This window comes from Equus quagga, chromosome 20 (genome assembly GCF_021613505.1).
Source record: "Equus quagga isolate Etosha38 chromosome 20, UCLA_HA_Equagga_1.0, whole genome shotgun sequence".
In the NCBI taxonomy this organism is placed as follows: Eukaryota; Metazoa; Chordata; class Mammalia; order Perissodactyla; family Equidae; genus Equus; species Equus quagga.
Window position 1 is genome coordinate 39782830 of NC_060286.1, and position 26367 is coordinate 39809196.

At 52.6% G+C, this 26367-nt stretch overlaps 1 protein-coding gene across 4 annotated transcripts in view; it reads right to left on the reverse strand.

The window, feature by feature from the left end:
- Positions 1–1992: 1992 nt before the first annotated feature.
- The window catches only part of BCL11B (BCL11 transcription factor B), a 93608-nt gene continuing 69233 nt past the window's right edge, over positions 1993–26367 (reverse strand). For all 4 annotated transcript variants that reach the window (XM_046647499.1, XM_046647497.1, XM_046647498.1 and 1 more), the window contains one exon: positions 1993–6828. In XM_046647499.1, coding sequence (XP_046503455.1) covers positions 4778–6828 — 2051 coding nt within the window. In that variant the 3' untranslated portion in view covers positions 1993–4777. The remainder of the gene's footprint in view (positions 6829–26367) is intronic.

The following is a 26367-nucleotide window of genomic DNA, read 5'->3' on the forward strand; positions in this document are numbered from 1 at the left end:
TGAACAAGCGTACAAATGAAATGGCAGACACATGCTGAACTCAACATTGTGACATTAAGGGAAAAAAGAGGCCCAAAAATCTTGTACAGAGAATAAAAGGAACAATAAATATTTTACTAAGCCATATTGAAATGACCTCCTGTCATCTCAACATTTTATCCATAATAAAAAAAAAGTGCCTGTTTTTTAAACGAGCACAAATACCAAGCAATAATAAATAGTTCCAAACTTGTAGTAAAGACAGAACTTCCAAGTAAACAACAAAAGCCCATACAATAAGTAATAGAAAAGGTAATAAAAATATTTCTCCTTGCCAGTACAAATGCAAACAACTGGAATCCATGTAACTTTGCTTTGCAGGGCTAAGATACAAAGAGCACCAAAGTCTCGGGTTTGCCTGTGTTCAACGAAACCTTCGACTGACTGTCACTGAGGGCTGGGATGAAAGGCTGACTTCCTTTTCACATTTTGCTTAGAGTAATTCAGCCTCCTCCTCTCCCCGTGAAAGACCCTCTAATGGCAAGTGGCAGGTTCCAATTTGGGGCAACTTTGAACAAAGTTGTGGCAGTGTGGAACCCGGCCTGAGGTCGGCTGGGTCACCCATGTGCGGGGGCCTCTCTCACTGGGTCATCTGCTTCAGTGTTGGCTTTTTAAACATGAAAGAGAAGCAAAATTCTCTTTTCTCTGCAGTCGACAGAGACACAATCTTTGTGCTTTAGGATGGCTTAGTCCTGGCGTTCTGGTGACTTTGTGGAAGCTGGTGAGAGCTGGCTCACTGTCGTAACCACAGGAGGACCACCTCGACAGCTCTCGAGTGCCTTAACAGGGCAGCCCAGGTCGAGCGGGTGGAAAACTATCTCAGCTTAATCTCTCACTCCCTCCCTCTTTCTTTTCACTTTGCAAAGACAAGTGGCAAGGAGGAAAGAGCGTGTTAAACAAAAAAGCTCCCAGAAGAAAGATTTCTGCATTTGGTAAAGAATTGCCCAAAAGGATGCTCGGTTATACTTTCATAACCTTAAATAATGGTATCTTATAGTTCCTGAAATAAAAAATGGCTTCCTGATATAGGTATTTTTTTAAAAATGTATTATTCCCTCATCCAAAAAACCACCACTTTATTATCTTAAAGCTACTTGGCTTTACAAAAAAAAAAAAGAAGAGCGGAGGGAGAAAGAGGGAGAAAGAAGTAAAAATGAAAACAAATAAAGAACCGACAGAAGCTGGAGGACAGAAAGGAGACGCAGAGGAAGGAGAGAGAGAGATGAAAAGGCACCGAATCCATCCCAGGGCCTAGGCATTCGGAAACTGACGGGAATGTAAGTTTCGGAGAGAAAAGCAGCAAAGCAGGTAAGAAAGACAAGAGGCCAACACTCTCCATGGAATGAAAGGTTGTGGTTGTGATGGGAACTCCTTCCTGAAATGCGATTTGTGCCGGTCTCAGGAGCAGATCGCGTCACCTGTGCCTAGCTGATACGCCAGCTCCTTTTATTACATTTTTTGTTTAATGTTTTCTCAAGGACTAAAGAAAGCTCGGTTTGCATTTCTCTCTGCTCTTAAGGGTGGGAGCGGTGGCAGTGTTGACCGCCACAGTGGCGACAGCAGAGGAGGAAGAGGCTCTCTGGCTCTCTCTCCTCTACACCTGACATCTTACAGATGGCCTCTTAGAGACAGGGAGGACTCTGTGAAACGTTACTGACATCTTTACAAAAACAGATTCTTCCACTCAACACGAATAAAAGAATTTCCCATCTGGTCTGCTGGGGCCATACCAGGGAGCCTTGATGCAAGGTTCGGGGCATTCCAAGCGAAGCCCTCCTCCGACGGTCCTTTGTAGAGGCCAATTCCGACAAAAATATATACAACTAAAATGATTTGTGAACCAAAGCATTTAACTACTTCCTTTTGTTTCTCTTCCTCAAAGGTTGTCAAACAACCTTTTTTTCTCCTGTACAATAGGACTTAACATACAAATTTTTTTTTTGCAATATTTTATCCTGCCAAATTAAAAAAATATATTATGGCAGCCTGTTTGTTTTTGTTTTTTTTTTCTTTTTATTTCCAAATTCACTAACAAAAAGGTACATTAAATCCCTTTAAAAGGACAAGCTTACAGTTAAAAAATTACAAGCTCCAGTAAAAATACAGCAAGTGCCTACATCATATGAACCAACCAATATATCCATTCCAGAGGGAGGTGGGAAGAGAAAAATAAGTACAGGTCAGAAATGTGATTTTTTTTTTCTGCAAAGCAATAACAATATTAAGCACTTTTTTTCTACATACTTTTTCTACATGGTGTAGCAATCCCCTTTGAATCCCCAAATACAAGTTTCTATACATTTTTTTTGAAATAAAAATTCAACACCCAAGGCAGAAAAAAATTTACTAAAACTCCGACTTTACAGTTACTGTGACAAGAACAAATTTATAGACCCACCATTTAAATTTTACTGCAACATTTTCAAAAAGAAAAGGTTTTTTTTCTTGTTTTGTAAAATGCCCAGGCATTCTCGATTATTACAAATACTGGTCCACTTTTACAGTAATCAAGAAATTTTAATATATATAATATATACTAAAACCCCATCACCAAAAGAAAACAATATACACGCAGCCACTGTGGCATTTTTTTTTATAACCTATTAAGCAAACTTTGAAAAAAAAATGATCGCTCCAACACACATACACACAATTTTTTTAACCCTTGTATGTATCCAATACTGTAAACGTATTTTTAAGACAGAGTGCACTAAATTTAATTTTAGAAAAAATTAGCCGTTGTTCCTGAATTGTTTTGTTTTTCATTCAACAATATCAACTTGTAACTTGTGTCACTTGAGTTTCATTCAGCAGTAAATTGCCTCCACTCCATATCTAAGCAGCGTTGTCCCAGACAAAAGGGGCTGAGGATAATTCAGCTAATGGATGTCCACGGTTGTGCTGGGTTTATTTCTTCATTTGATTGGGTCTTATGGCATTTTCATGTCCTCTATCTTCAACCAGAATTTTTTAAAATTTATTTAAAGTAAATGTGGCTTTGTTTGTTGCTAAAGAATGTACTTTTCTTGTTTTACTTTTTAAAAAAGTCTTTTCGTGTCAAAAAAAAAAGTTTTGCATTTGTCTCAAGAGACTCAAATAGGAAGATCAGTTTTCAAGGCACTCACATCAAATTGAATGGCAGTAGAAAAACTGTCCAATAAATTATTATTTTCTTTTGCTCTTTATAGTGCCAGTATTGTGAATGCCACGCTTAGCAACACTGACACTCAATCTCAGCCGTCCCTTACAGTTTAACCCACCTCTGGGCCAAAGAGAAGAATATGCTGCAATTTCTTGTTTAGAAGCCATTTAATTTAAATGCAAACAAAAGCTTTAAAGTGCGGGTCAACAGAATTCAAATGTCTAATCTTAACAGTCCAATGTTTAGTACCTTCCAACCTAATGGGATAGAAAAAAAATTGGGAAGTAGCTCTGGGCACCCTCAGATGGAACTCGTCCCCCCTGCTTTTCCAGTAAAAGGGAACAGAAATTTGCAAGCTTCCCACCCCCTCCCTCACCCCCGCCCCGGTCCGTACAATGTCATCAGTGTGCATTAAATGAGAGACCACTCACTTCCCTTGATTCTCCATCAGGGCACTTGCCTGCTTGAGACATGATCAGCTATCATATGTATCACTTGTAGCAACATATGACTGGGGATTTCTGTGGTGGGGGTGATGAAGAGAGAGAGAGAAGCTGCCAAGCCAGAAGAAGCCTAAAGAACCCCGCTGGTTTCTTCCTTTCTGTGTCACTGCAGGCCATCACCATCTACCCCCAAAAAAGTACCCTCAGCCCACTGTATTTAGCCTCATCTACAGCAAATCACAAAGATGGCATCCCAGGGCACAGCAACATTCCAAGAAAAGGACAGTACCTGCTAGGAATGCACAATTTTAGAATGCTCTCGGGCCATGTCCAGGGGCAGCCCTCAAAAACTCCTGTTTCTCTGGCAGTGCTGAGTTTTTGGGGGGCCTCTCCCCCACCACTGAGAGTTTCCTCATATAATGTAAAGGTTGAAGTCAACACAGAAAAGGCCTCTGTTACTCAGGATATGGTCAGTGCTACACCTCCATTCCAATTCTGAAACAAAGTGCTACAACTTTAAAGATTGTTATCCGCTGTACACCCACCCTTACCCCCCCAAAAAAACCATGCATGCCACTTTTTATTTCAGGACCAAACAAAAAAGAAGGAATAAAAAAGTAAACAACTTTAAAAGTCATTTAAGTGTTGGCTTCTTCACAAGAAATTACACATGCTTAGCTTAAATTTCAATAAAGCAGCGCCCTCCCCCCCAAATTATAATTTAAAAGATATGCTGCCCTCTACATTGCTCGGGAGTCATTGCTCAGGCTACTACTGGGTTTAAAAAAAAAAAAAAAAACTGAAGAAGGGATGGATACCCAACAAAATCTTTTAAAGGAATTTAAACAGAAAGAATAATAATAAAAAGTACCTGCACATGCCAAAAAAATTACAAAACCCAATAAATACAGAAATTATTGCACAGTTAAAAGGCTCCACAATTTTTACTGCCTTAATCAACCCTCGGGTTTCCATAGGACTTCGCAGACACAGGTTAGGTTGGAGTGCTGCCTCCCCTGGGCCCCGGGGACACGCGGGGTGCTAAGTGGCGGTGACACGGAGGCAAGCGTCAGGTCAGCATTCTCTCGGTTGGCAACGGTTCCACTGTACAGGTGCGGGGTGCCCGGGCCCGCGCACGCACGCGGGCGCGCGCTTAGCTCCGCTCAGCCTGCTCGATTTTGACGTCGTTAGTCAGCAAGTGCTCGCCGTGCCACTTTTTCATGTGTTTCTCCAGGGTGCTGTAGACGCTGAAGGGCATCTGGCAGATGTCGCAGCGGTACACCTCCTTGCCGATCTGCCCGTGCGTCTTCATGTGGCGCGTGAGCTTGCTGCTCTGCGCGCACGCGTAGTTGCACAGCTCGCACTTGTAAGGCCGCTCGCCGGTGTGGCTCCGCCGGTGCACCGTCAGGTTGCTACAGTTCTTGAACACCTTGCCGCAGTACTCGCACGTGTCGCTGCGGCGGCCCTCCTTGGAGCTCGGCCGCCCGGGGCCCGGGCCGCCCAGGTGCGGCGTGCTGCCGCCACTGGCCGTGCCGCTGCGCCCCGACAGGCCGCCGTCCAGCAGGTCCCCGGGCGGCGTGGAGAAGCGCAGGCTGCCGTTCTCGGACGAGTGCTCGGACGACGTGGCGAAGGGCGACTGGCGCGCGTCCGTGAAGCCCAGGAAGGGGTCCTTCATGAAGTGCCGCGACGCCGCGTAGCCCACGAGCCACTGCGAGTACACGTTCTCGGACGGGATGAGCGCGGCGGGCGGCAGCTCCAGGTCCTTCTCCACCTTGATGCGCTTGGCCGCGCTGTTGAGCCCGGGGCTGGGCAGCGGCGCCGGCTTGCGCGGGAAGAGGCCCGGGAAGGGCTCGGCGCCCGGCGCGAAGCCCCCGCCGCGCCCGTTGACCGCGCCCCCCGGGCCCGCGTCCCCGCAGCCGCCCGCGTCGTCGTCGTCGCCCGCGTCGCCGCCGCCCGCCGCGCGCTTCAGGAAGGCGCCGCGCTTCTGCTTGTCGGCCAGCAGCTCGCCGTACTGCGGCAGCGCGCCCAGGCCCACGTTCTCCATCACCTTGCCCAGCACCAGCGCCTTCTCGTCGGCCAGCGCCTTGGCCGCGCCGCCCACGCCGCCCGCGCCCGGGACCCCGGGCACCCCGCCGCCGCCGTTCTCGCGGTTGCGGCTGAGCTCCGAGTCCATGCTGAAGCTCGACTCGGGCCGGCTCTCGTTCTCCAGCAGCAGCTCCTCTTCCTCCTCCTCCTCCTCCTCGTCCTCCTCCTCGGGCTCGTGGCCCAGCGACGGGTCGCTCTCGTGGTGGCGGAAGTCGCCGTCGGCCGCCTTGAGGCCCTCGCCGGCCAGCTCGCTGGTGCCGGGCTCCGGGGAGCTGGCGGCCGAGAGGCCGTCGTCCGAGCGGCCGGCCAGCGAGCCGGCCTTGTGCATGTGCGTCTTCATGTGGCGCTTGAGCTTGCTCGCCTGCGAGCACGCGTGGTCGCACAGCTGGCACTTGTAGGGCTTCTCGCCCGTGTGGCTGCGCCGGTGCACGATGAGATTGCTCTGGAACTTGAAGGTCTTGCCGCAGAACTCGCACGACTTGCTCTTGGCGGGCGGCTGCGGCGGCGGCGTGCTGCCGGGGGGCATGGGCGGCAGCGGCGGCGTGCTCAGGAACGGGGACTTGGGGCTGGGCTGGAAGGGGTTCAGGAGCCGGTGCATAGGGTTCCCGCGGCCCGGCGACACGGGCGGCGGCGTGGAGCTGTTGCCCGCCAGCTCGCGGAGCCGCCGCGAGAAGTCCATGGCGGGTGAGTCGATGGCCATGGGGTTCAGGCGCATGACTCGGTCAAAGGCACTGGGGTGCTGGGCGACGAGCCCCATCTCCTCGGCACTGAGGCGGTGCGGGTCCAGGTGGTGGCGCGGCGGCGGGCTGAAGAGGGGCGGCGTGCCAGGCAGGCGGCCCTCGCCGAAGCCCGGGTGGTCCCGCAGGATGGGGCCCGTCATGCGCAGCAGGTTGAAGGGGTTGCTGTCGCCCAGGAAATTCATGAGCGGGGACTGGGCCACGGCCTCGGGCCCGAGCGGCGGCGGGATGGTGAGCCGCGGCGTGAGCGAGCTGCTGGCCGGCCCGGGCTCCAGGTAGATGCGGAAGCCGTGCGTGTTCTGCGCGTGCTGCAGCAGGAACCACGCGCTGTTGAACGGCTGCTTGCATGTTGTGCAAATGTAGCTGGAAGGCTCATCTTTACCTGGGGAGACACACGGACAGAAAGGCAGAGAGAGCGTGAGAAGCGGACAGGGCGCACGCACCGCGGGGCCACTGACCTGGAGGCGGGCGGGCCGGGAGCGCATCCCAGGATCCAGGGTTCTGAAAGGCGGCTGCGGGGCCACTTCCGAGCAGGCCCACGCCTGCGACGCGGCAGACCCTCCGGCAGCGACTCCACGGGGCTGGAGGGCCGAAGAAGCCAGCTCTGTGGGCAGGCGGCCCCAGCAACGCCCAGATCAGCCACACACCCTCAGCACGTTGCTCCAACTCCGGAGGCCTCGGTTTGCTCCCCTAAAGAAAAGGGGTTCCTATCCCCGTTATATTAGAGGCCAAATGCGATCGCGTTTGTGAGAATGCCTGACTCCAACAATAGGACAGCTGGGACACCCGCAACCCTCTAAACCAAGGTTTGTCAACCAAGGCACCACTGACATTTAGACCCAGATAATTCTTGGGGGTGGGGGTGGCGCCCTGTGCATCATAGGATGTTCAGCAGCATTTCTGGCCCCTACCCACTAGAAGCTAGCGTCACTCCCTCCCAGTCCTGAGAACCAAAAATCTCTCAGGCGTTGCCAGATGTCCTGTCCCGGTCCCCTCCTACTCCTCCCCCCCCCCCCGCCCCCACTCCGCCCCGGCCGGATGACGACGACGACACACGACTGCCCCTCCCCCTCCCCTTGAGAACCACTAATGGGCAACATTTGATCCAAGGAAGTTCTAAAAAACACGAGTCAAACCGAATCGCCTAGCAGACTTTTTTTTTTTTAAGAGAAATGGCTGATACCTCAGCATCATTTGGGATTTTGGTTATAGGAAATTCTAGGGTTTCATACACCAGCATCTATGCAGAAAGGACTGTCAAATTTGAACATGGATATGTAGGAGCAGAGGGCATTTAGCATGTTACGAAGATGACTACTGTGTGAGAGCTGCCCCCCTCCGGGCCACCATGGCCGCACACACACACCCCTAACCATGTGTGGAATATGGGGAGACCCCGGGGGAGGCGCAGGGCAGGGGGCCACTGGGCTTCATGAAGCCCTTTGCCAGAATACTAACTGAAGGAAAGAACGTCACACGTGACAGGGCGGTCAGGATGAACAGCCACAAGTGTGGATTTGTTACAGAGTGGCTCTGGTGACATCAGAAACCATCTTAGTGGACACTGGTGGCACTGAGCCAAAACGTGACGGTCCCTGTCCATCATCGGGGCAGTCACAAAATGGAGGCTGAAGGTTTCATCCAGAACCTGTCTTGGGGCGCCCTCCTACAGCTGTGGGCGACGCTCATTGCTCTTCCAGTCTGAGCCTCTCCCCATGCTTTACATAAACGGGACAGGTGTGGGCAGGCCCTGCCTTCCACCATCAGCTTCGCCCACTGGCTGGGGAAGGAAAAGGGAAGAAGGCATCACAGCCTCGATCTTGAAAAACCTCTTTTGTTTTTTCCACACTTTGGTGTACCTGGAAGATTTCAACGCTGATAAAGGACAGTAGCCACCAACTCGCCGGAGAAGCCGAACGTGCAACGGCATTTCCGTACCCAGTCACAGTATGGCGACGGGAGAGGACGCGGGGGCAATCCCCCCATCCCAGCCTCTCCCCAGAAGACTTAAGGACTCCTGAAATCCTGGGCAGAGATTTATTTTCCACCCACGAATTATGTTTTGGGGGGGGCCTCACCCTTAGCAGTAAATACCAAATGCCCTGAGTTCTGTACAGGCGAGACTTGACACCTTCCAAGGGGCCATGCATGTGTGCGATGTCACAGAAAGGCGCTGTGTGTCTGGGGGCCAGGGCAGAGAGTCTTCCAGAACACAGAAGCAACTGGGCCAGAACACCCCCCCACCAGAAGCCAAGACAGGCTTCACGCATTTGGTGTTCCAGGGGGGTCCTCTCATTCTCGTCTCCTATTTTGTCTGCGTGCGTGGTGGTGAGGTGTCCAGCGGGTAGAGGAAGGACAGAAAGAAACAAAGAATTTTAAAGTTCAGCCTCTCCTCGCTTTGAAAAACCCATCAAGGAGAGCTGAGGCGATTTTCTTTCTCCAGGGTATCTGGGTAATTTCCTTCTCCAGGGATGTCTGGGTGATGCTGCTGCCCACACTGGAGCCCCTGAGAATCTTTCCCACCCGGAAAACGGCAGGGAGGGCTCCCACGGCCCTGGGCGCCCTGTTTCTCACCATGGGAGCCCTGGGGCCACAGCGACACCCCAGCCTTCCCCCCCTGCTCCCCACTCAGCTGGCATAGAAAGCCCCAGCTTCTTTGGAGGCACTGTCTCCTGTCCTAGCTTATTAGTAACGTCCGTGGGGAACAGAACTCTGTACCTCAGACACCCTCTCAGGAGGGCTGGCCAGAAGCCACAGATTCCTCCTCAAACCCTTTTCTGGAGCAAGCCAAAATAAATAAGTAATAAATAAGTAGATGATAAATAAAAAACCTTTTCTGACACAAGCTAATAACACAAATGAAGTGCCACATCCCACAAGGTCATAGATCTTCCAATTAAAGAGTGTTTCTGTACCCTTCACCTCAGCTTCAGCCACTCTAATTAATGGATTTATGGCACACAGCTGTTCTGGTTCCTCATGTTTTTAAGTCGGATGGTCAGACCACCTCCCTTCCCCCAATCTGTTTTTTTCATCCTCTTCATTTCCTTGGGTATCTCCAGAGCACTTCTAGTCCCTTGTTCTGCCGACTGTGCATTTTCTAGAAAGTTCTGTGGCCAGTGAGGAATGCAGATATCAGAAGAAAATGCAAGAACTCCCAGGCAGGCCAGGAGTGAAGACTGCTCTGCAGCTGAAATGGCCGATTAAAACATTTTTTTTTTTTAAATCTCAAAATGGCAGCCGCCAGGAAGCGTGTAGCTACCTGTTCTAAAGAGCTCAGGTGTTGCCACTTCTTGTTTTAGAAAAAAAGGAAAAAAAGACACTTCTAAAACTCTAACTTGGACCAGCCTGGGGAGGAAGTTAGCTGTCCGTAATTCACCCTCAGGTGGGGAAGGGCTATGTGTATCCATCAAGTCAGATTTCAGGGCCACTTGTCAGGCCAGGGGAAGGCCTTTCTTTTTGTTTCCCATACTTCCCTCCGCGCGCAGGCAGGATTCATTGCGGGCGACGGTCTTCCCGGGATCTGACAGCTTCTGATTTTTAAAAAATCTCTCAGCCCCCAAAGGCCCTCCCTAGACAACTCTCTTTTCACTCCCCACACCCATCTTTAAAAAAAAAACAAAAGTTCATTTCCATATTACCACTTCACGGTTATCTGTTGCTTAAAAGTAGCCTTGAGCACTTGGGGCTGCTCACTTTCAAGAACCGAACAATGTCAGAAAGTCTTTGAAGAGCCACTCGGAACATTTTTCTATTCAAAAATTCGCTAAATATTTTAAACTCGCCCCTTGCGCAGTCACCGAAGGCTCGTTTTTAAATGCGTTGGAAGACCCTCGGCGAGCGAGCTGCTTCCAACTCAGGGCTGGCTCTCTCCCCTTCCTGGGACCAGAGGTTTCCTCCCCGTCACCTTCTCCTGGAGCTCAGGGCCACCTGCCCAGACGTGAGCTGGAGGCCTGCGAGGGGACAACTTTGCCAGTGGCCCGCAGAGGATCCACTTCCCGCCACACCACTACTGCGGCTGCTAAGGTTCTGACGGATACATTGATGCCTAGATTATTTTGAAGCCGCTGACCCAGCAACCTCAAACCTGGCCTACAGAGCTAGAAATGTCAGGTGCACTTCGATCGCAAAATCAGGCTTGCGACTCAGAACGTGGGCCCGTGTCTTTCCTTGCTTGCTTCCTTTCTCAGACGCTTAGTATCAGCTGGCAGAAACCCACACTGGATCTCCTTTGCCTACTGGCTCCAAAGGGAGCCTCTCATGTTTTTCTCAAATGCAGAAGATTCCCTGTGATCCTTGGGTTACAAGATCCCAGGATGGTGGGGAGGGTTCACAACTCTGCTTTGACATTCCCAGCAAAGTGAAGTCGATCAAGTCACTTAACCTCTCCGAGCCCCGATTTCCTCATCAGCAGAATGGGAATAATATTCCTGCCACCCAGGAGGGCTGGGGGGACCACATGAGATCCTGCATGTGGACACACCGGATAAAAGCACACGTCACTGTGCAGACGTTGCCGATGGGCTTTATATGACTCGGTTTTTTATTATCCATCCGTGTATCTGGCTGTGGATGTTTCAAGGATGCCTTTCTGTGTGACTCTGGCAGTAATAAAACCCTGGAGGAATTTTAATACAGCCTGCCTAATGCACTAGAGGTTCCAGGGAAGTAGAAACTTGCAAACGTTGAGAAAACATCATTTTTTATTGTGACGCTTGGGCACCAACATGCTACTGGACTCCTGCAATGAAATGTTGCTCGTCTTCTGCTATTAGATGGTGTTTGGGGGGTTTTTTTTTTTAATGAGCACTTAAATAATTGGTCCTCCTTATTATGCCGGTTACTCTAATAATACCAATAAAGGTATCAGTGATGTTTAATAAAAAATGCACCTTTAATTGAGTTATTATTCAATGAAAAGGCCATAATTGAGAGCGCTAGTTTAACAGGTCTCCTCCTAAAGCTGCGTGATACCAAATGGAAGGGCATTCCTGCCGGGAGAAAGCTAGCGGTTCATTGCTGCTCAGAAGGGAGCAGCAAGGAGACCCCACCTCCCCGCTCAACAGGACCTAGGGTGATATTCTCCCCGGGCTGTTCTCTAAAAGCTAGAGGCCAAAATGAGAGTCCTCACACTTGGAAGCTAAAGTAAGAACCGGGTGTTGGCTTCACATGGCACTCTACAGTTTGCAGAGCACTTTACAGTTGGCTTGGCATTTTCATATGCATTAGTGGGTTTCATTGTTACTCACACGGCCTCTGAGGGAGGCCAGGTAAGGACCACATCCCTGCCAGCATGTGATGAAGCTGGAGCTCATGAAGCCAAATCCCACAGCCACGCGCGGAAGGCGACCCCCAGGCTCCCAGCTGACTCCCCGGCACACAGCACCACCTGAGGGATCCATCCTTCTCTTTATTCTTGTCGGCGCCTGTTTCACAATGAAAACAGCCAAGAAAGAGGTTCTCCTGCCACACTGTGTGTCTCCTCCCAGTGAAGGGCATCAGTTACCCTTTGATGGAACCCAATCAGGTCCCCCATGGGCCTGGCCCCTGGAGGGAAGCCGTTTCACAGAGCGAGTGAGCCCACTGGGGACAACACATCACTCAGCACCTGGTGACGGGGTCTTGAGATGCCAGGCAGCTAGATCCAGGGGCAGGAAGCTGGATCCCGGGTCCCCTGGGGTATGTCCCTTCCTGTCTCTGGACTTCAAGGTGCCCAGTGCCCCAGGGGAGAGCTGACCTCCCTGGCCAACCACCCAGTGCTCCTCCAGAACCTCTGACCGCTAATGATGCTGTGTCCACAGTCCCAAAATGATGCTAATTATCTCGATTAACCCTTAGACGTGTATTAGTTTAAAAACTGTCTCCCCTTTCATGATCTCAGAAAGAAAGTGTCAACTGGCCACCTCGGGGGGGGGGGGGGGGGTCTTTGCAAGTTTCGTGTTTCTATTATTTCTGAGCTCGGTCATCTAGGAATTCTATAACCCTCCCTGCTTGTTCTGAGCATTCTACCAGAACTCAGCCTCTCCCAGAGAGAAGGCAGAGCCAGAGAATAAAAGCAGCAGCAACAATAAGCCATTATTAAATCCTTCCAGGAGCCGGCCCACAGCTAAGCGGAATTGACCTCAGGGGAGGCTCCCAACAAGCCCCGGGGAAGACGCATCATCAGCACCGGGTTATAGATGAGGAAACTGAGGGGTGGAAGAGATGATGCAGTCCGCTCGAGGCCACACAGCTGGCTGTGCTCTTGAGCCCTTTACTGACTGATAAAAGCCTGGTCCAAAGAGAAAAGTGCACAGACCTGGGGCCCCCCAAGCCAAGGGAGCCTGGGGAGGGGACGGGGTAGCCCATGCACTAACTCAAATGTGGAGATGGATTGCTTCTGGCTAGAATTGCAATAACTCAGTGAGATCATGCTGATTATCTCAGGGAAAAGGAACAGATGCGCTTTGTTGGGTGTTGGTGCTGGTGGTGGTTGCGGGGGGCAGAGAACGCAGTGGTGCTGGTACTCCTTATAAATGGTCTCCTGGGTGATGAGGTGCTGAGCCAGCCTCTTCTAATAGAGCCCATGCGCCTCCACCCATGCCTGTGGCAGACATTGCCAGTCCATCCCCGCACTCTCTCTCCAGACCCAGAATCCTCTTTAACCCTGTGCTCCAGGCAGCCATTGCCATACACTGTGGCTCTAAGAGGCCTCTTTGCTGTCCCTGCATCCCAGTGTGCTTCAGCCCAGTAAATGGGGGACCAGGAGAGACAGCGCTGGATAGACTCGGGAGCAGTTTACATCCTGCTGAGAGCGATGACCACCCCTGTCCTTCATTCGTTAACCACAAGCAGGAGCTGGGCATCCTTTATCCCCTCGGTCCTCTGCTAGCAGCTAAGGAAACAGCTTGCTCTCGGTAGACGGGAACATCTAACAAGCCTCTCAATTATTTAAGGAAAAGTATCAGTATCCCTTGGGAGAAGTTCAGGGTGCTGGGGGAGAGAAGGCAAGGGCTGAGCTAAATTTGGGGGTTCAGAACCCACATGGTGTGACCTCTCACCTGTATCTCCCCACTTAGTGCTCACAATCACTCTGTGCCCCGTGACCATTTACAGGAGCAATAAAGGAGGCTTGGAGAGCTGACGGAAATTGCTCAAGGCCACATTATTGGCCTGGAGTTATTCATTTAAAATTCATCACCTGGGCTGGATTCCAAGCTCCCTGAGGACAGGGACCCAGCCGGTCTTGTCCACTGCTGTGACTGGCTGCCGGCACTTAATGCATCTGGGCTTCAGAACTGTCGGTGGCCTGGGTGAGTGCTGTGTTCTGTCTGTCTGCTTCCCTGTGGTCGGCGTCGCTGAGGTCATCACCACCAGGACAAGGGTGTCTGCCCAGGTCTGGATGAACCCGTCTGGCTCTACAATCTGCCCTCCAGGCCGGACCGCCTCCGGAGCTGGGCTCGGTTCAGCAACAAACGGCCCCACTTCCCAGGCGCGCCGGCCAGAGGCCCCACCCAGCACACCCACGCCCTCGCCAGCTGCATTCCAACCGCCTGGGCAGGCCGGGATCCGGGTGACTCCGAACAGAACCGAGACACTGCGCCCCCCGCCCCGCCCACCTGCAAGCTGCCGTCTGCAGAGGGGGCAAGCAGGCCAGCGAGCCCCCCAAATCACAGAGCTGATGACCCCTGCTGCCCTGGGGGAAGCTCCAGGCACTCAGCCTGCGGGATCTGGCCGAACTCACTGCCCACCCACGCCCTGGCCACTCACCCTCCCTGTCCTCTCCTTGGGGCCGCGCATTTTCACACCTCCATCTCTAGCACGGCCTTCCGGGGCCTGGAATTCCTGCCTTTCCTTCTCTACCTGCAAAACCCCTTTTCAGACCCAGTCCAAGGAGAGGCCCCCTCTGTCCTCCCCCAGCATTTGGGGAACGCTGATGGATACTGACCACCATACATGTGGTCATCATTTGCCCTCGACTTTGGTGTGTGTGTTCAACGTGCAAACAACCTACACGTGCCAAGGTTGGATTTGTGCTCTCAGATGGATGCTCACAGTGACTTTGGAGTGGGTTTTAATTCAGATTTTTCATAAAAAGGAAACTAAGTCTCATCTTAGATCATTGAGGGGCCCAAGGGCACACAGCTCATGGGTCACAGAGCCCAGAGTCATACCCTGGTCTAAGCCCAGGGCCAGTGCTGAGCTGGACACACACCTGGTTGCCTCCCCCCTCCACAGGGATGACAGACTCTGCCCTAACTGGCTCTGAGGAGGGGCCCCAACCAGCCATGTCAAATCCTCCCACCTGCCCCATGAACACCCCCGTGCGGGCCAGCGCCGGCAAGCTGCAGGCTTTGAGCAGGAAATGCCACAGGTACCTCCGCCGAGAATAAAGGGGCCTCACACTGAGAAAACCTCGCTCGGCCTCAAAGTGTCCGGGGACAGTCCAACTACCCCATTTGTGTCCGGGCAGCAGAGGTAAAGTTTGTGCTTCAGAGGCCTGGAGTCACCTCTGGCTGGAAGAAAGGACCTCTGGCCTTCACCACAGCCTTAGCCGAGAGCCCCAGCATTCCCCTGGACAGCTAGGTGTGCACAGAACACCGGTGCATCTTGCTTCAAGCAAAAGAGGCATTCCTAGGAAGTTACTGAGCCCAATGAAATCCAATCTTGTCCTGATTGCTCTGGGGACACGCAATTCTCATTCATTCCTTCCCTCCCTCATCCATCCAGTCACCATGTACCAGGTGCTGGCCACAGGAGGGACCACTCAGAGGAGCAGGTCATGACCCCTCCCCTCCAGAAGGCCGCAGGTCAAGGTTGGGGAGTGAGAGTGGGTTAAGCTGTGGACACAAAGGACTCTAAGGCAGAGCAGAAGCTGCTGAGTGACTTTGAGCGCCTCGGAGGAGGCAGGCAGGAAGCAGTGCACGGACATGAGTTCCAGCCCGACACGGGGAGAATCAGACGGGCCCAGAGCAAGGAGGGAAAGGCGTGCAGGGTGGGGGGCACTGCAGGAGCACACTCAGGGGGCCTGGGCTGCACCAAAGAGAAAGTCGTTCTGTTGCTACAGAATGAGGCAGGTGAGGAGAAATGGGAGGTGCAGCTGGAGAGGCAAATATCTATGGAGAATCCCACAGGGCCCCTGCTGGTTCTGTCCTCACTCACCCACACTCGCCATCCAACCCCGGGGTTAAATACTGAATGGTAAGAAGATGCCCCACCCTCGGGTGTCCTTATTCTTCTCCTAAGAAAGCCAGGAAGTGCAACAAGACAAGACCCAAGGTCGCACTACGTCTGGTGCCCCAGAAACTGTGCTGTTATAGCAAAAGGGGAAGCGATCTTCTCAACACCACGTATTCACCCGTTCCTTGCCCCCTTCCTTCCTTTACTCCACAAATGCACAAAGTGTCTGCTCTGAGCCTGGCCCTGTGCTGAGCGGAGGAACACAGAAATGAGCGTCTGCCGTCAGGGAGCCTGCAGTCTAGTGCAAGAGGCTAAAGATTCCACAAACACCTAGTAAGGGCTCAGGCCGCTGGTCACTAATAAAGGGTGTGACACACAGCTTAGGACCCAGAGGAGGGAGACACCAACAGCCTGGGAGGATCAGGAAGACTCCTCCTCCTCCAAGAGCCTGGAGCTGAGTTCAGAAGGCAGAATGAGTCTGTCGTGCAGAGAAAGGGTGCGCCTGGCAGAGAACACTGCACGCTCAAAGGCAAGAGGTGGGACCCTAGATTCACAGAGGGGAGGAACTGGAGGTAGAACTGAGAAGGGGCTTAGGGAGCAGTCTGAGGAGGCTCTGACAACATGCAGGCAAACTTAGCTGGATAGCGATCAAATTCCACTGCTCTAAATTCCATCACAGTGAAAACTTTCATATTAAAAAAAAAAAATGAAGATTTTTAAGCCCACACTCAAGGCCTACCTGAGTCACGAACTGTTCGGTATAACAAAATCTCAGTACAACAAAAGGATGTAGGTGAACCCCTCGGAGAGCTTTGTTTCAGACCAGATCCACCCTTCCCAAACTATGAAATCACAAGCTATAAAGAAATAAAACCAGGGGGCGACTGACAATCCAGGCTCTGAGGATCACGACCCTACAAAGTGGCTTCTAAATCACCCTCTCCAGCAGGAATTCAATTGTTACATCAAGCCTTTCATCTGAACACCCTAGGCCTGTGGAGCCACCTTCAGGAATAGGGCAGTCCAGGCTCTCAGTGGAACAGGGAAGTATTGAAACTGAACTACAGCTGCAGTGTAGTGCACCATGTACCCCAGATTTCCCGAAACGGTCTCGATTTCAACTGCTCGATTCTGTGGTCAGACCAGGTGTGCAGTTCAGGCTCAGGAAACAGCCACCAGCCCTGAAACAAAGCGACATCACTGACCGCGGGGGCATTTCGGGGCGGGGTGAGAATAGTGGTGTTTGCGAGTAAGATGGAAGAGCCGGAGGCAGGACACACAGAGTCATTTTATATGTGCCAACTCATTTATGGCATTCTCAAAAAACTACGGCACCGTCCTCAAGATCATCTTTCTAGAGCTTCCTTCCTTTGCATTAGGCACTCACATCCGCTGGGAATAATGTCTTCCCCAAAACAGATGAATGCATCGTCGGGTTCCCTTGAGATCTGCTCTGGAGACTTCTCTGAAAAGGGACCACCCTTTTCCAGGGGGTTCTGGTGGGCTGACAGAGGAACTGTTTTGGAGGTTTTGTTCCCTTCACCCAATCCCCCCAAATATGAGGTTCTCGGAAAGGATCCTAGAACGCTGGGGACAGGAATTTAGCCAAGTACATGAAGGGGCAGCAACGAGCAAACCATCCTCATCACTTAATGGAAAAATAAAGAGTGAATTAAGAAATAGGCAAGAAAAGCAAAAAGAGGGCTGCCAGTGCGTGCCAGCCGCGGCGTGTGCACACGTGTGCACACCTCACAAGTATCTCACACACACGTTCCCGCTGAGCCCCCTCCCAAGCCCGCGGGAGGGCCAGCCCCCCTCCTGACGAGACACAGGAAGTCTCCTTTCTCCATATTTCAACTTCCTTCACGAGGCAGGCCTCCATCCTCCCTTTCCTTAAATCCACGAAAATCGGCCACATTCCACCCCAAGAAGTATGGCAGGGGCGGTAAATCTCGTTTTAATGGAGTGTACGTTTAGCTCCGAGGAGATAATTGACGTTACGGAGAGCCTGAACGCCGAGTTATACAGGTTAGCTAATGCAGAGGGGACTCATTACCCACACCCTGCAAACAAGTAGTAATATATGTATATTGTTCTGAGTGGCGTTACAGCCAAAGTGTTCCGGTCCGCGGGGATTGATAAAGCACAAGGAAACAGCAGACATGCAATTGTAAATTTGTCTCATTTGTCTCTGAAGTTAAAGGTTATTCCCTTGTTCTGAATTTGTAATAAAAACATGCTAGCCCAAGGTTTGTGGAGAATGTTTGAATATTTAAATTGTGTATAATGATAGGCAATTATAGGGTAAAAACTGGACCTCATGAATGGGAGAGCGCAGTCTGGATCGCCAAGTGTCTTCCACTGATGGCTCATTTATCTTTAAAGCGTTGCACAAGCAGACGCCCCCCCACCCACAAAAGGCTGCAGGGACCATGACCAGGCCCCCACGCCACTAACCAGTAACCAACCGAGCTTGGGTTTGCCTGGGTGCATGCGTTCTTTTCCTTTTCCCTTTCATTTTTTAGTTTTGTTTTCTTAAATATGCATAGTACATCTCTCCAACCGAGAGCTGAGACTGAGGCCAGGGCCCCTCAAGGGCAGCCCCCTACACACCGTCCTTCCCCTCTGGTCAGTGTTTCTGTGTGCTGGGGAGAGGAGGCCAGGCACCAGCAGGGGCCTGGGGGCAGAGGGTGAATTTCCTCTGCCCCTCAATGGGGTGCCCTTTTCCCCAGCGCCCTCCCCGAGGAGGGCAGGAAGGCTGGCCGGGAGCTCCAGCTGTGCCGCGCCCGCCCGGGTGGCACCACAGCTCCCTGGCTGGAGCCGAGGTGCGCGGCTGGCCCCATCCAGGTTAACCAACTGCAGTGTTAGAGTAACTCCAGCCAGCTTGTCACCGAGCACAAAAGTCATCAGCGAGTGAATGTTCTTTTCTGCACCACAATTAAGACGAATCAATACGACGTGCCACAAATGGTATTTTACTCTCAATAAGAACTCGAGCTGAGTTTATTCAGAATATTTTAGCGCTTCCCCGGGGGATTTTGGGCCGACGCAGATGGCAAATAAAGTACTCAGCCTAAGGCTACAGCACATTATGGTAATTCTAATGTCAGATGTACTTTAATATACAGCTCTATTTAATCACCCCATTATTTCACATTTCCATATGAAAAACCGGCGGCACTTCTACAGTGCTCTGCCTGCCTCTGCCACGGTGCCAGCTCCCTCCGACCCGCCAGCAGCCAAGCCGGGGAGGTGGTCATCCTCTCCAGGCACGGCTGATGGTGCCCAAGGATCCAGTTGCCCCGATGCGCGGCCGGGCAGCCTGGCATGGTTAGAAAACCAGAGGCTTTGGAGATGTGATAAGCACCCCGGAAGTGATGGGAAAGAGCAACCTGGCGCCCCCACCCCACAGACACAGGTTCACACAAAAATGCAGGGGTGTGTGTGTACACGCACACACCAAGTGGGGGGTGGGAATCACACCCATACTCACAATACAGCCCCTCTCCAAACCCCAGCAGCCCCAGCATGGTGGCTGGGTGGCCGAGAGGCTAGATCTGGCCATGGCACTGGGTCAGGCAAGATGTGGCTCCTGCCCGTGGCCCACAGAGGCCGTGCCAGCTGGTTCTCATGGCACTGTCCACCCACTCCACGAGAGCAGAGGAAAGCAGCAGTGACACCAAGGGCAGGAGGAAATGTGTTGGGGGGCCACAGAGGCGTACTGGTGACAAAGGAGGTGGCGACAGCATGAGGTGAAGCAAGGCATGAAGGGGGAGGGCAGCTGCGGCCCACGCTGACCGGACAATCTGCAGCCAGGAGGCCCCCAGGACGGTGCTGCGGGGTTTGCACTGGAGAACCTGAAGCCGAGAAGCCCAGGCCCCAGGGGAGGTGGAGTCCTGTGAACTCCAAATGGTTCTAGCACCTCAAGGCTGGTGCAGCCGGCCAGCTGGCCGAGAGAAGCCAGCGGAAGCACGGGTTTTGGCTGAGCCCAGAAAATCACTCTCACGCGGTCACACACACAGTTGGCCACATGGTGATCCTAGGCAGCCCAGCACCAAACCTGCCAGCCACCCAATTCTAGACTTCTTAAAGATGGCTCTGCTGATGGGTGAAATGACACCTGGCCCCTGGCGCTATTGGGTACCCCAGGAAGGAGTCAACATTTAAAGCCACAGAACACAATTCTTGTAAATGACTACAGCGTATGTCATCAAAATGAGGGGCTTGCCTCCGAGCAGGCCAGGTCCAATTCTCTACGAGAAGGAGGGAGATAAGAGATAGAGAGGGAGGAAAGGAGGAAAGAAGGGCAATGAAATTGAGAAAGTCGTAGCGTACATCGCCAAAAACACTGGCAAATTCCTCAAAATCGTCCATTCACCATTATTAGTCACCTAATTCTAGCATGGTTGTCTTATAAGCTTAGCATGGGAAAGTTTTTAGAGAAAAACCGCTTGATTATTGAAGATACAGCCTCCGGCCTGCCTGGCCGTTCCAACTCCTGCAGGTGCGACTATGACAGACAGCTCACTACCCCACATCAACCACAGCGGGGTCGCCCCTCAAACGAGGATTATCCTGTGACTTCTTTTTAAAATACACTTTGGGGGTAAAATTCAACAGTGGAAATTGAATCTCAACGTCCACGGCCTTTGATCCCACCTTATTATTATTGGATATTTGTAAACCTAAAAATAGATACTCATATTCTCCAGGTTTTTTTCTGGTTGTAAGTTTGGGGGGAAAAAAGGGTAGACCAGTGGTTCTCTGCTGAGGACTGTTTTGCCTTCCTCGGGGACTTCTGGCAATGTTTTGAGACGCGTTTGATGGCCACGACCGAGGGCAGTGGGTGGAGAAGGGATGCTGTTCAACATCCTGCAGCAAAGAGCGATCCAGCCCCCAGCGTCAGCGATGCCAGGGCTGCACAATCCTGCCCACCCTTCAATCTAAGGACTGGCTTTCCTGTAGGCCCTGCAGCTGAAGCCAGCAAAACAGACTGTCTGCTAGAGAACAGCGGGGAACAGAGGGGAAGGCGCAGAGCGAGGAGGGGAGGAGACTGAGCGTGGGGAGAAACTCCGAGAGAGGAGGAGGGGCCCACAGCATTTACTTTTGGCAATAAACGGGACTTGTGGAATCCCAGTCAATTTCATCATTCTAGAAATCCTCTGAATTCCAGAGTTGCCTGGAGCTGCGGATCGGGGGCTCCTAGGGAGCCCCGTGCCTCGTAAAGGGGAATGCCAGCCTGAACAGGCAGAGGGGGCAGGGGCATTAAGTGTGTCAGCATCCACTTCCCCCAGCCCAACGCCAAAAGCTGGTCCTCGAGACGACCCACGGCCTCCCTCCAGAACCGGGCTGGCCCCCCCGTGCAGGGATGTCAGGCTGCCCTAGATTCAGCTGCTCAGATGTGAGCCTTGCAACAGCGGCTGCAGATTAAAACCCAAATATACTTCCTGAAGTCAAAGAGATAAAAATACAATTTCTGCTGCGTCCGCCACTCTCACGCTGCCGCAATACTAATGCGAGGGGGGGGAGGGGGGCGGGGAGGATGACCACGCAAGCTTAAATACCTTTTTTTTTTAAAAAAAAACACGATCCAGAGAGATTACATAAAAAGTACAATTAAGGACCGCTCAGAATCCCGAGGCCTTGGAGAACGCGCTGCCTGTGGAATATTTTTAGAACAATCACTGGAGTGGTTCTTCGCAGTTGTAGAAACACTCCCCGCTGGAAAGTCAGTTTTTCCCCTCTCTGCAGCAGCGAGCGGGCTCCGCTGGACGGCCGCGCGTGTTTTGCTTGGCGGCGGCGCACACGCCGGCTCGGCAGCTCTGCCCGGAGCGCGCGCACTCGGGGACCGGGCGCCGCAGGCAGCAGCGCTCCAGCGCCCCAGCCACGCTTCCCTAATAACAGCCTGGGAACCGCAAAACCCCCTGAACCCAGCCCTGCAGATGGGGAACAGAGCCCTGCTTTCGGGGGCCTCTCGCCACAAGACGGATGGCGCTTTCCATAAAGCGGTTGAAAGGTGGAAAATAAAAGGATGCCAGTGCGTTCTGGGGACGGTGGCGTGCCACCTTTCACCTCGCCCTCTGCCACATACACACACACCCCGGCCCACACCCGGCTGGCTCCTCCCTCCCTCCTGCGCCTCCGCAGGTACCAGGTCGCCTCCAGGACTGGCTAAGGTTTGGATGGGAAGGGACCCACCCGGGGACTGCAGAGCCACACAGGGGCAAACTCCTGGGCCTGACAGATCTGCTTCTCCTGCTTCCTAGCCTTGGCTGAGCATGAATGAGTGAACCCACGCTGAGCTCCAGTTCCCTTACCCACAAATGGGGTTAACACCTGTACTGAGGATCCAGAGCATCATGGAAAGAAGCTTGGCTCTGGTCAGTGCCCAACAGAGGAAGCGATGTACTGGTAAGAGTGCGAATGAGTGAATGAATGAGTGGATGAGTGAATTAATGAATGAGTGTGTGAACGATCGAATGAATGAATGACAGCAGGATGGGGCTAGGAGGGACAAAGAAGAGACAGATCACGCAGGAGCCCACCCTTCTCCTCACTGATCACGGTCCCGCCCTCCTCATCAGGGGAGTCATCACTCAGAAAAGGGACTTCCAGGTACGATTCCCGCCCCTCCCTGGCATCAAGAAATGCAGTTATTTCAGCCTCTTGGAACTGGCTTATCACCACTGTCTCTGCTTCACACTTTCCTCTTTCTTTCTCTCTGTGTTGTTTACAAAGGTTTCATTATGTTTTCAACTAATCAGAAAGGCCCCGCTAATACACAATTAACATGTGATTATAAAAAAAAAATTAAAATAGCTTCCAGAAGAAGGAAATGTAATTAAGTAGAGAACGCTTTTTCAGTAAGTGCTTGCTTTAACCCATTGTCAGAACGCAGTCTACGCTCGTCCACAGTGCCTGGAACAGATGCCAAGGGCAGAATGTTAACAGCAAGTAAGAAAAGGACATTATTTTCTGGGGGAATAATAACCATCAACTTGCCACAACACGGGGGAGAACTCCGATTCCGGCTGCAGAGGGGTGACCTGCCCCCGATCCTCTTACCACGCCGCTCTGTAAAAATGCTGCCCTTCTAAAAAAAACAAAGTAAATGACTAAACTCAAGCCTAAGATAATACTGTAACTGACTGGAGAACAATTGGCCAACACACACGTCTCTAAACTGGAGAGACCATGATGGCCCCACTTTGTAATCAACTCTGGGATCACCTGGTTTCAGATCCTTTCGGCCAAATCTCAGAGAGGATCTGTCTTTAAAAACCCCAAACATAAAATGGCTTTTCAACCTCATGTTCAAGAAGCAAGCTGACGAATCGAAGGATTCTGTCATTTCCCCTGCTCCCTGCAGCACCCCAGATCAATTCTTCATGCCAAGGAGATGCACCCATTTTATGGGCCCCAATGCTTGTCAACGTGAATGAAGGCACTGTGATTTTGATGGTTTCTGCCAATCGACATGGCCCCACAGCACCTTGCCAATTCAAGGAGTTCCCAAGGAAATGGTAGTTCTGCAGGAAACATTTGTGTCTCCACACACGAAGAATCTGGTCTTCACCATAATTCTCCCAGACATGATGGAGAAGAAACACGATTGGGAAGCTCAGGGCTCCTGTCGTCCCTCCTCCAACCTGAGCGCCAAGCAAATGCTCCCGGCCCCAGACAGTCCCCACAGAGGAGGCAACAGTCAGTGAATGGCCAAAACCCCAGTCGGCCTGCACTGGCTCAGAAAACACACCAGAGTCTGATGGGATGGGCCCGCCAAGGAGCTGGGCCCCTGGACGGACGTCCCAGAGAGGGGCAGGGCCCAAGGCCTGGCAGGCACGGCTGTCCCATGTGCCTTGAGCAATAGACGCCACGGTGTGGGTTTCTAGTCCAGCCTCGGTGGTTACGAGGAGGGTGACCCTGGGCAAGGTGCTTGACTTCTCTGAATCCGTCATTCAGTGTGACATTCCTCGTCCATAAAACAGGCCTGAGGGGAAGCGAATTTCTGTCTTACGGGGAGAAAACCGAGATTCAAAGAGCTCCCACAGCTGGCCCGAGGTCCTGTGGGAAGTGAAGGAGCCGAGACCCCAGACCTGGACGATTAGGCTCAAGAGCCCGTCTTTGTACCCACAGAGCCACCTGCCCTCCGTGGCAGCAATCCCCAGGAAGCCGACGGGCCCGTACCACGGACAGCGGGCCAGCAGGCTCTCACCTCATCCTTATGGCAACCCCATGAGGTGCGAGGTACGTACTTTCACTGCAGCTCACGGATGCAACCTGAGCCTGAGGACACACTCACGTCCGCCTAAGGCGACCCAAAGGGTAAAATGAAGGGCAGGAGGCAAGCAAGGTCATCCAGCCCTTTCCACAGCACCAGATGGGGAAACTGAGGCTGCCCAGCCTGGAGAAAGGACGTCCGAAGGTCGCACATGTGTTGAGGGAGCCGAGCCCTGGTTCCTAACCTGGCCATCTGAGTCCCCTCGCCAAACCCACCTCAGGAACTAACACGGCTGGTCCACTCTGACCCAGGGCTCCTTCTGAAAGAAAAGGAAGAGAAGCCACCAGTGGCCAGTGGCTCCCCCGACATTTCCCATGCCTCCTTCGTGTGGCTCCTCCAGAAGCCCCATTTCAAAAATGAGACCAGAACGCAAATGGCACAGCCATGGCCTACAATTCGGTCGGCGTCCTGTCCTTGCTCCACCCCATCCCATACACTTTGAGACCTGGGACACAGCACCCCAAAAACAATGGCCTGCATGTCTCAGCATCTCCAGATGGAGAATCCAAGGTTCAGAGAGGTAAAGCAACCTGCCTGAGGCCACACAGCTGAAACTCATCCTGGGACCTGCAGCCCAGCCCAGGTAGTGCTCAAAACTGAATGTAAATAAGTTCCCATGTGATAGCACCCCGCCCCCAGGGACCACAGGCCTCTCCAGAATGGGAGCCTTGTCCCATCCATCTCGGTGTGCCACACCACGAGGCACTGTCTGACACATAGTAGGTGCCCTACCAACACCTGCTGGACTGAAACGCGCCCCTGGCGCCTGCCGCCCGGAAGAGCCGTTAAAATTGTGCAGTCAGTGCCTGCCCCACGCGTCTGCACGGCGCAGCAAGAACTGACAATCCTTCCTAGATAAATATCTGGAAAGAAGTCGGGAAACAATTAAAACTAGAAGCTAATAAATGATGAAGCAGCCCAGGAGCCAAGTCCTGGCCCATTTCCCAGTCTTCATTCATGCATCAAGAAAACCCCAGTGGTCCGAGGCTCCGAGAGGGCAGCTGGGCAGTGGGGCTGTCCGGCGTAATATAAATGGGAATTAGATAGGATCGAATGTACTCATTGCATTCCCAACAGCAGACACTATCTCCCGACTCCCCCTCCCGTGTCGCCCCAGCCAAGCCCCCTTCTCGGGAACTCTTGACAGATGATCTGGTAACCAGGCAACCAGGCGGAGGAAGGGTTCCAAAGTTCCTCCACAGGAGCACGGACGGCTGTGTTCTGCTCGGGGTGGCTACTGGGACACAGCCCCGTGACACCTTCTTCTGGACCTTAAAAAAATGGGGCTGGGGTGCTGGGTGTTCCCCCTTCCCCTCCCAAGCCAGGCGGGCAGCCAGCTTCGCAGGGGGACAGCTCCATGTCCTCTCCCACAACAACCATGCCTATCACTGGGCGTGCGACACCAGGTCCCAGCCACAGCCTTTCCAAAGAGGCTTTCGCCCATCCCCCTTGGCCGGTCGCCATCTGCAGCTGTTTTGACAAATGCTCCCAAGATTCCAGGGGACCAAAGCCTCAGAGGGTCCAGCGGGTCAGCTGCACTTTGGGGGAGTATGTGCCTCCAGTCAAAGAGAATGCCCTGTATCCATGGGAGTGGGAGAAATGAGAAGAGGGTCTCGGGGTTCTTGACCGATGAAACGGAAGCTGCGCGCGGCGAGCATGTGCCCCCATCCGCTCTGAAAATCAGATGCTTTTGAGGCCGTACTAGCCAGCTCGAAAGCCGAGCTCTGTCATTGGCCATTTGGCATAAGAGGTCTTTTGACATCCAAGCTTACACCAGATGCTCAGTGGTGAGGTGGGTGTGTGATTGTCACCCTGATCATGGTAACAGTGACGCTTGTGGCTGGAGGGAGAGAAGGAACGTTTACCAAGCGCCTACTATGTGCTAGGAACTTGGCCCGAAGGTTTCGCATACACAACCTCGTGACATTTATTCTCACACCTGGGAGTCCACCTGGACCCCAGATCCAGAGCCAGAAGCCAGTTGCGTGTCTTTCTGCCTCCCTACCCTGTGCCCCTCTTAGGGTACATGACACAGCCTTTTGCTAACAGTCCTCTCATTTGGGGGCACTGGATAGGATGACAGTTGGTGGAGGCAGTTGGACGCAATGAGCAGATGAGTGAGAAGAGGCCCACAGGCAGATGAGCCCATCTGCAGAGGGCCCAGCGTGCCAGGCACCACCCCAGGCCTAAGGAACCCCCGGGCCCTTCTACCCAACCGGCTGAAGTCGGTGGGCAAAGCAGGGCCCACACACTCCGAATTCAGGACAGAGCTGTCTTTTCCTTTCTTTCTCTCCAATAACCATAGTGCACTTAGTAAAGAAAATGAGTGAAGTTGGAAAATTGAAAATTGGAAAGAGAATAATGTTTTTTCCAGGAGGCAAGCTCCAAGGAGGTTCCTGTGGGTATGAGAGGGTGAGCGAGGGGCACTTGGGGAGGAAATGAAGACCTGGTTGGGGGGAGGGGGGATTTCATTCAAGTATC